The sequence below is a fragment of the Phyllopteryx taeniolatus genome, chromosome 21 (assembly GCF_024500385.1).
Source record: "Phyllopteryx taeniolatus isolate TA_2022b chromosome 21, UOR_Ptae_1.2, whole genome shotgun sequence".
NCBI classification, from domain to species: Eukaryota; Metazoa; Chordata; class Actinopteri; order Syngnathiformes; family Syngnathidae; genus Phyllopteryx; species Phyllopteryx taeniolatus.
This window is the reverse complement of record NC_084522.1, coordinates 4,333,065-4,343,274: the sequence shown is the minus strand read 5'-3', so window position 1 is coordinate 4,343,274 and position 10,210 is coordinate 4,333,065. Positions and strand designations below refer to the sequence as shown.

Here is a 10,210-nt window from a genome sequence, read left to right as displayed (position 1 = left end):
AAACAAATAATTTAGTGAGTTGTCTAATAGGATATCTTCTTTTTTTTTTTTTTTTTTTTTTTTACTTTTCAAATTATTCTAGAAGTAACATAAGAAGCAATGACATTATGATTATTAAGGGCTGAGCACCCCTAAATTTGACATCCTCGATTGTTACATTCTGCTGGTGTACCTAATACTGTGGCCATTGAAAACATATTCTCATGTATTTATATAGTGAATCTCTTGTCTGCAGGTCACGGTCAGAGATGGGGGAGTTTCATTTTATAGACATATATTTATGCAGAGGCTGTCTGGAGGATGTGTCTGGCTCTGGTCTGGCGACATGAGCCCCCCCCGATTCCAGTCCTCCCCCACGGAGTTGGGGGGAGGGGGTGCTTGGGTGGGCTGTAAATCACAACGCTTCGCAGCAGACAGACACGGATGCAAAGCACCGGAGACGACATCTTTTCTTTCTTGCCATCCCATGGCAAGATTGCTGGAAGTGTCAAAATGAGGATCCGAGCTCCTCCGGGGCCCGCGGTCATGTAGCCAGGGCTGCATGCTGAGGCTCCGGGCTGCTTGCAACGGCGGCGGCGGCGGCGGCGGTGGTGGCGGTGGCTCCTCCTCGCTTCCCCCGGCTTCCCCGGCGTCCCGGCGGCCGTCTCATGCGAAACCCATCGGCCCATTTGCGAAGCTCCAGCCCCACACAGTCCAATGGTTATTGCTCTTGCACCGGACCCCAGCCACAGGGCATGGATATATGTAAGTCACCTGCTTTTTAAAAAAAAATATATATATATATATTTAAAAAATCCTCCTACATATTCTGCATTTTCAGGACTGGATTTAACGCATTTATGTCTATTTGAATGTAATAAACAGCCCACATGTTGTGGTGAGGTATCTGCAGGTGCAATCCAGTTTCAACGCAACTCCTGCAGCACTTTTCATGGCATGATTAGATCATATGCATTCATATTTATGACTTATTATCCGGAACCTGCAGTGTGGGGACGAGGCATGCATGGCACAGGGGTTGTTGTGCGTTTGTATTTTGGTGCCGCTTGCCTGCGTGGTGCAGTAACCAGATAAGCGAAACTCAGCTTTTCTAAGAAGCTTTGGCTGCGACATTTGCGACTCCTCTAACAATATAATGACAAAAACACAAAGGTGATTATGGTTGTTGTTTTGGTTTGTTTTTTGTGTGTGTGTTTTTTTTTTGTGTAGGATTTCCTTGTGCATTTCAAGGGACACGTATCCCATATGGCTGTGTTTACATTCTCTGAACACACGAGACAACCCCCCGCCCCCTCCCAAATTGCTTGTAAATAACTCCGAAAACACAGAAGTCAACAATAATACTGAAGATAAACAATACAGATCGTACATTTAGTTGGCCTGGGCTGACTCTTCCCCACCATTGAGCGAAACGAGGGTAACCGCAACATCACACCACCATCGGTAATTATCCGGCACGCCTCTAACGTAGCATATTTACGTCATTTTTAACGGTTTGAATCTTCGCTGTAGTTTGGATAGCCAACAAAGGAGCCAAAATGAAGCACAATCTATCCCCATTTCATTGAAATCATCACTCTTTCTAAAAAAAGAGTGATGATTTCAATGATCGATAGATTCAGATGGGGTGAGTAGTCCTACTTTATTTTAGTTTTACTGTATTTAGTGTTGTAGGTTGGTAGATAGGTTGATAGATACACATACATACTGTATACTACATACAGACAGACAGGTACTGTAGCTAGCTAGCTCGCGAGACAGATCAAATCTTATAATTATAATACACATACATACATACATACATCTATAATGACGCTAATTAAATGCAAGACATTTGTATTTATCATATGAAATATGATTTTAAGCACCGCAAAGGTGCCCGATGATGATTTTTGTTGCGACGGGTGGTGGGAACAAGGCCGGACGGGGGTAAACCGAAACAAAAACCCCCCAAAAAACAAAAAAACCACACATCCAGATTGATTTGCGATGCAGCAGACTCCTCATTATAGCCGGCTGTCTGTCTGGGGGTCGCTCCCCCTCAGGGCTGGGGGGAGTAGGTAGGTGGGGGTCAAGGGTGAAAGGTGAAGGTCTGTCAGCCAGGATCTGCGTCTGGGTCTTTGTCGTCTCCCTCTCGCTCTTTGTTCGACATTTTGCGTTTTCACTCCGGTTAGTCCCGAAGCCGAATTAATAGTCACACATTTGATTCTTGTTTTCGGTCCGCACCATTTTTCCTAAGTCGTCGTTTTGAGGTCAATAATCAGTCAAGTGACTTTTGGATGCGTTTAATTGCACCGTATTGTCATCGATATGGCACTCAAAACACGTCGTCATCTCAAAACGCCAGCAAGTATCCCAGTTCAATTCTTCCATGGGTGATTTGTATTGCATAAAGATAGAACGATTGATTCCTACTTGTATTATGACTTCATTTGAGTTTTATTTATGCAGTGTTATAGACAAAGAATGCTAGATAGAGTAGTTTTACTTCCGTTTTATTTGGTGAGCGATAGATAGATGGATAGATCTCCGAGAATCCCGAGAAATGAAGGGACTGCAACTAGTACTGTACTAAAGGAAAATGTAACTCTGTAGTGAAATTACACAATATATGAAATATATATTTAAATTGTAATACCATAGTAATGTTGATTCAAGCCAACACTTTTCTAAAATGAATGTACTTTTAGTTACAGCTTTACTCCACACAAATGAAATTATAATTCCCTTATTAGAAATGTCATTTAAAACAAAAAAATCACATTCCTAAGGAAAAAAAAATTTCTTCTTTTCTTTCTATGTTTGGAAAAAAAAAGCTATTTAAAAAAAAAATAATGATTTACTTTTAAAGGCTCTTAAAAACGAGTGACAAAAAAACAAGCAAACAAAAGCAGTATGAAAATTAAATTATAATTAACTTTTTAAAATATAATAATATAATCAAATGCATATAACTACACATTTTTTGTTTTATTTTGATTTATTTCTTCATGTTTGGGATAAAACTTTTTTTTAACTGAAAAAAAAAACTAATTTAATGTTGAGCTGCGTGGGCAAATTATGTACAGGGAGTAATAACTATGAATGTAGTATGCTGCATTTCAAATATGTAAAATAATAAGAGTCAGTCCCTAATTTGTAGAAAAACACGAGATCTGGATATTTCTATAGGTATACGACAGCGCTCCCATTTTGCGTTGGAAATATGTACAGTATGTCTTGTAAAAGCTCATCAGCACGCGGTATTTATATTGATTCAAATCAAGGTCAAGGAAAGCAGCGTGACATTTGCATGCGGCATTTTTGAATATTAGATTGGGATTAGAGACATAGCTAATGAGCCAGATGGCGTCTGATCTGCTGCGCCATGCCTTCTTTCACTTTGACTGGCCTTCCCGTGATGAAACACTGCGTGTGTGCGTGAGTGAGTGTATTATGTCTAGACACGTCTGGGTAATAAATGGTCCAATAAATGATCCCTGCAACCCAGACCACATGGCTCATCCGGCTCATATCATCCACCCCCCACCCCCTACCGCCGCCCTTCTCCCCTTCAGTTTTACAACGCAATCGCTCCCCTGTTTGAAATCAAGCGAAATGCATCAAAAGAGCCCACCAGCACACACGCTGTTATTATCACAGCAGATAAACCGATGAGCTGAGAGACGAGTGGGACCGCTTCGTCCCATGAGAGTTGTTTGTGTGTGTGTCAGTCAAAGAAATGCATTTGTCGAGACATAATTCTGGCTGGGAACGTCTGGCGGAATCCCCTGTCAGAGGGAGTTTCGACTCCCACCTCCGACAGAACTTTGCTCACGTTCCGTGGGAGGCGGGGGACATCGGGTCCGAGTGGACCGTGTTCCGCGCCTCCATTGCTGAGGCGGCCGACCGGAGCTGTGGCCGTAAGGTGGTCGGTGCCTGTCGTGGCGGTCATCCCCGAACCCCTTGGTGGACAGAGACTTCCGGACGGCTTGGAGGAAATTCTGGTCCACCATCCGGCGTTTCAGGAGGGGAAAGCAGTGCAGCACTAACACTGTGTATAGTGGGGATGGGGCACTGCTGACCTCCCCGGTGGGGAGAATACTTCGAAGAACTCCTCAATTCCACGGACTTTGTATCGGTCCGTTGAAGTGAAGAAGGAGCTAAGCGGAAAGGCGAAGCTCTCGATTTACCGGTCGATCTACGTTCCTACCCTCACCTATGGTCACGAGCTGTGGGCCGTGACCGAAAGAACAAGATCCCGGATACAAAGCGGCCGAAAGGAGTTTCCTCCGCAGGGTGTCCGGACTCTCCCTTAGAGATAGGGTGAGAAGCTCGGTCATCCGGGAGGAGCTCAGAGTAGAGCCGCTGCTCCTCCGCATCGAGAAGAGCCAGATGAGGTGGCTGGGGCATCTGATTCGAATGCCTCCTGGACGCCTCCCCGGTGAGGTGTTCCGGGCACATCCCAACGGGAGGAGACCCCGGGGACGACCCAGGACGCGGCGGAGAGACTACGTCTTTCGGCTGGCCTGGGAACGCCTCGGAATCACCCCGGAAGAGCTGGACGAAGTGGCTGGGGAGAGGGAAGTCTGGGCGTTGTTCCTCACACCTGCAAAATATGGTGACTTTTTAAGTCCATCCAATCATCCATCCACTTTCTGAGCCGCTTATCCTCACAAGGGTCGCGGGCGTGCTGGAGCCAATCCCAGCTAACTTCGGGCGAGCTAGACCATGAACTGGTCGCCAGCCAATCGCAGGGTACATATAAACAAACAACCATTCGCACCTACGGGCAATTTAGAGTCCTCAATCAACCTACTGCGCATGTTTTTGGGATGTGGGAGGAAACCGGCGTGCCCGGAGAAAAGCCACGCAGGCACGGGGAGAACACGCAAACTCCACACAGGCGGGGCCGAGGATTGAACCCCGGTCCTCAGAACTGTGAGGCAGACGCTCTAACCGTGCCGCCTGACTTTTTTAAGTATGGTATAAAAATGGTCAACTTTACCTAATTTTATGGGCAGGAAATTTATTGTCATGAATATTTCTTATCGAGTCTGACATCCAATTTCCTTCTTTTGTGGCGTGACTTTGACACGATTGTCTCTTAACGAATAACTTTTGTGTATTATGAGCTCGGAAGCCCTGGCTTTTTCTTTCTTTCTTTCTTTCTTTCTCGATTGATCGATTTTCCGGAGAAAGCTGCGGCCCAGTTCCCATGACGACCAACGCATCACCGTAAACGCCACCTTGTGTTTTCTAACGTCATCCGGTCTCCCTTTCCCATTGCCTGCCGTGTCCGCAGCTGATCTGGAGCTGGTTCAGATAATACTTCTCCTGCTGGCGATGAGCGTCACGGTGCTGGTGGTCGTGTGCCTTCTCCTCCACTACCGCCTCCTCGCCCTTTCCCTCCTCGGCAGGCTCGGCCGCGCGCGGGAAGTCCCGGCGGCGCCACGGGTAAGCGGCGTGGGACCGACTGTTACGCGTCCATTCGGTGGTTGAACTCGTTCTAACGAGCCTCTGCGCGTTCGTTTCAGAATGCGAGCGGGAGGCCGAACGGCGTGCTGACTCAACACGGACAAGGCCGGGTGAGTCACGCTTTCTCGATTCCACTAAGCCTCGCCGCGGTGAGCGTCTTTGACTTTCATCTTTCGTTCGTTCAGCCGATTCGTGGCCTCCAGAAACGCACCCCGCCGGTCTTCGTGCAGTGTCGCCTGCAGCCCACCTACCCCTACATGCCGCAAGAGACCGTCAACCTGCCCCCGATGGTCTGCTTACCCAACGGGGAGGGGAAGGAGCACCGCGCGGCTGCCCGCCGCTACCGGCAACATCCCGAGCTGAAGCGCGCCTGCGTTCGCGCGCCCCCCAACCGCACGGTCGTGGTGGACAATGTCACGCACAGCACCGGACCGTGGGCGGGCAAATGGGAGTCCGGAAGCGGCGGCGAGAGGTCCGAGAGCCCCCCGCCCTCCTACAGCGTGACTATTGAGGACACCTGCTGTAAAAGTCCTAAAAGGTTACAAACGTGCTGGAGTTCAGCTGAAAACACGACCTCCACCGAAGCCGTCCCTCATAACTCCTCCGTCACTTGAAAGGCTCAACCAAACTTTTTCCACGTGATATTTAAGTGTTATCAAATATTTTCTATGCGGTGCTGAGAGAGAAAAAAAACATCTCTTGTTGTGTTTTTGTCTATTTTTGTAAGATTTTTGTGTCTTTCTGCTATACACTTTTGACTCAGTGCCCTGATAAACATTAGTCATTTCTCACAGAATGTACCAGACTTTGTGATGCAAAATCCAGCTGAAGTTGCACAGAGAATGCTTCTGCTTTTTACAATTATAATTGTGTTTTTTCGAGCTGCTAAAGCGTTTTGCTTGAGTCCGAGGGGGCATGTGCTTTTATCTGTTTTGTTTACCACTAACGGCGGCGTTAATGTCACCATCCCGAGCACTTTTGCCTCTGAATGGACAAAACACGGGAAGGAGGAGGACGGTTCCTCCGATTAAGCCATGCACAGCCATGCACTCTCGTCGGTGCGTTTGACTTCATCAGCGCTGACCTGAGTTTTAAGCTACAACTATAGAATTTTGAGAGGAAAAAAATATATATATATATATCCTCGTCGTTTACATTTTCATGTTACTTAACAAAGATTTTGTATCTATACGGTGTAGCAGTTTACATTAAAAGGCTGAAATTGATGGAAAGTGTCATTTCTTATTTCTACAGCTGTAGTTCTGCAAGTGATAGATAGATAGCTTGTTTAACATTCAGTGTCAAATATTCTGACATATTTCCATAAAAATCACAGAAGATTAAGGTACTGCACGTTGGTGTATGGTAAGTAATAAATGTAGTTTAATAATGGTACAGTAATATTTGTACAATTAGTGCAAAGTAAGAAGTATAATATTATTCACAAAAAAAAATATCCTCGTCATTTACTTTTTCATGTTGAGCAAAGAACAATTTTTCTTTGAATTTTCCTTGTGGATAAATAAATTCTCCACCGATAAAATGACATATTGACTCATTATAATAAACACCAATATTTACAGTGTATGAAACTTCTTACTTTACTTTTTATTGCTATATTTTTAAGTTTTTTATGATTATCATTTATTATAAATGTGTTTTAATAATACTACAAATGAAAATATATATATACACAGAGGAAACCATATCACCGCCAATGCGTTAGAGGGCGCCGTGGAATCGACGACCCACATGTCGCGCCTGCCGGTACACGTCATGGCAACGGGAATTTTCAATTTCCGCGCATGCGCGTCCGCAACTTCTTTGCTCCTCTGCCCCAAAGAAGAAGCTACACACGGTAACCATCTCCCCTTGTAATTTCCTCTTTTCTTCGTCAAATTGCGCGTTTTAATTCGACGTTAACACTTTAGAAGGAGGCACTTGAACGCGACACCGAGGGCAGTGTGACATTTGATAGCGCTGTTCGTGTAAACTTTTTGTTTAAATGGAAATGCTCTCGCGTGGTCTGGTCCACGTAAGCGTCTTTGACAATCTACTGGATGCTAGCGAGCTGAACTTTGAACGGACAGTGAATCAAATGCTTTTTTTTTCAATCCAACAATTGTCGTAAAGCATAACGTTGGCCCGACCTTAAGTGTACACTATACCTTAATAATAATAATTATTTTTGTAGCCGCGTTGTTACAAAAGTTGCGACTCTGTTCGTTGATTTGTTTTTCCACGTAACATTGATCATGTAGCAAGCCAAATCCCATGTTGTTTTTATTCTACATGTATGTGCATACGCCGCCTTTTATATGTTAGTATTACTACATTTGCACTGCTGGCTAGATGCTAGCTGCACTAGATGCGTAACTCGTCACAATTCAATGATGTATCGTGTTGTATTCTCGCCGTGTTTACTAGCCAGTGTGACGTTTGCCTTGCAGATGATGAAGCTGCTGCAGGTCTTTTTGGTCCTGGCGCTGCTGGCCCTGGGCTCTGGAGAGGAGGGCGCCCGTCTGCTGGCCTCCAAGTCCCTGCTCAACCGCTACGCCGTGGAAGGCCGAGACCTGACCCTGCAGTACAACGTCTACAACGTGGGCTCCAGGTGGGCTCGTGATCTTTGCGTTGACATACACTGAACTAGGACTGCAGCTTGCCAATACTTTTACAATCTGTGATTCAACTGATTAAATCCTCAATTATTCTGATACAAATGTATGAAGTGTGGAATGAACCCTTGCAGCGCTGCTCTGGAGGTGGAGCTGTCTGACGATTCCTTCCCTCCCGAGGACTTTGGAATCGTTTCGGGCATGCTGAACGTGAAATGGGACAGGATTGCGCCGTATCCTTGAAAGCGAATGTCTAGTTTGGGGTTTGTTGTAAATGCTCCAAGTAGAAAAATCTAAGTTGACAGCTCACCATACACACACGCTCGTGTTCCTGGTTAACATTGGATCCACACTGACACTCATTTATCCAACTGTCAGCTTTGTTTTGTGTGATCCACTGGATGCGTTTGTGCACAAGCACCACCGAGGGAATTGATATTGTAGGAAACTGAGTCTTTTTTTTTTTTTATCGATTTTTCAACTTCAGAGACGCAAACATCTATTATTTTAGTAACAGCCATCTATCCATTTTGTATATTTAGCTTTAGCAGCTCGAAAAAATTATTTTAAGCCTAACCCAGCTGACTTCAAGCGAGATACGCCCAGGACTGGGGTCCAGCCAATGGCAGGTTACATATGGACAAACAAACATTCACGCTCATATTCACATCTAGAGACAATTTGGTCTTCAATGAAGCTAACATGCAAGAAAGCCGTAGAGAAAACTTAGTCAAGACATGCAAACTCCACGCAGGAGCCGAGATTTGAACCCAGAACTTCGGAACCGTGAGACAGATGTGCTAACCAACAAGTCGACGTGCTCCCGTTTGATGATGTCATTTTCGGATTTTATGTTTTTCCGCAATAAACGTTTGTTGTTGTAGTTCCTCCAAAAAAAAACAAAAAAAACGGTCGTCCCACTAAGGCAGCCGAGCACAACTCAAGTGGACATCGTGGGAAAAAAATTACATATGGGGACTTTTTGCTGGGCACTAAGCGATTTGAGCGCTAAACATTTACAGATGTGCTGCAATGGGAAAAAAACTCGGATCAGGTTTTGCGGCTCCATGTACAATATACTGTACAGTGAACCCCCGCATACTTGTGCTTCATCTATTTGTGGATTTTTGGGGGTAACTGTTCTGAGGAGTTTAAATTTTTGTAAAAAAAAAAAAAAAAACTTTTTGTTCTGTGTTTTTTTTTGGGGGGGGGGGGGCTATTTGCGGATTTTTTTTTTTAAATGCATCCTATCAAAAAAAACAAAAAGTCATGTCCACGCAATTTGAGTGAAACTGATGTGTGGGTTTTTGTTTTTCAAAAACTTTACAGGGGGCGCTGTAGAGTGAGTTTCTTTTTTCTTTTCATGTTGTCAACCTTAACTTTTGGGGGGGACGTTCAGAGCCAGCAACGTGTCCCACACAGTCGTGCTGCGCCCCTTGAAAGCCGGCTACTTTAACTTCACCTCGGCCTCCGTCAGCTACCTGGCTCAGGAGGGCGGACAAGTTGTGGTACGACTGTATTTAGGTTTTTTTTACTTCTATCAATTGTGAAAGCTGGTTGACTGTGAAGTGACAGGCGCTTCTTACGCTTTATAGGTGGGCTACACCAGCGCCCCTGGCCAGGGCGGCATCCTTGCTCAGAGGGAGTTCGACCGCCGCTTTTCCCCGCATTATGTAAGAAACGCACACAAACAAACCTGTTGTCTCCACACTCACCAGTTTTTTTCCCCCTCCCCTTCTCCCTAGCTGGACTGGGCCGCCTTTGGTGTGATGACCCTCCCCTCCATCGGCATCCCGTTCATGCTCTGGTACTCCAGCAAGAGGAAGTACGACTCGCCCAAGGCTAAGAAGAACTGAGGGGGGGGAAAAAATTACTTTTTTTTTTTTTTTTTTTAAGGGTTTCAGACTGGAGGGTCTGTAAGGGGTTAAGTGGGCGCAGGAGGTCTGAGAAGCTTAATAACCCATATTGGGAGCTAGAAGGTGTGCCAGTGATTAAATGTCAACAAAGAGGTTCTTAATGGGAGAACAATTACAGTGACAGTTGCTATCGTTTGTAACTGTATATTGAACTCAGTTTTGAAGTTGTTAGACTTCACTATGAATAAAAACTTTTTTTTTTTTTTTTTACTAAACCGGGTT

General features: G+C 45.2%; 1 protein-coding gene and 1 pseudogene across 1 annotated transcript; both read left to right on the top strand.

The window, feature by feature from the left end:
* Window positions 1-85: 85 nt before the first annotated feature.
* On the top strand, window positions 86-6,683 carry LOC133471301 (protein TMEPAI-like; annotated as a pseudogene).
* A 558-nt stretch (window positions 6,684-7,241) lies between these two features.
* On the top strand, window positions 7,242-10,196 carry ssr2 (signal sequence receptor, beta). The gene is made up of 6 exons (XM_061760780.1): window positions 7,242-7,315; window positions 7,908-8,068; window positions 8,207-8,305; window positions 9,472-9,580; window positions 9,668-9,745; window positions 9,818-10,196. Exons 2-6 carry the CDS (start codon window positions 7,908-7,910, stop codon window positions 9,926-9,928), a joined length of 558 nt encoding a protein of 185 aa, XP_061616764.1. The 5' UTR covers window positions 7,242-7,315; the 3' UTR covers window positions 9,929-10,196.
* The last annotated feature ends 14 nt before the right edge of the window (window positions 10,197-10,210 follow it).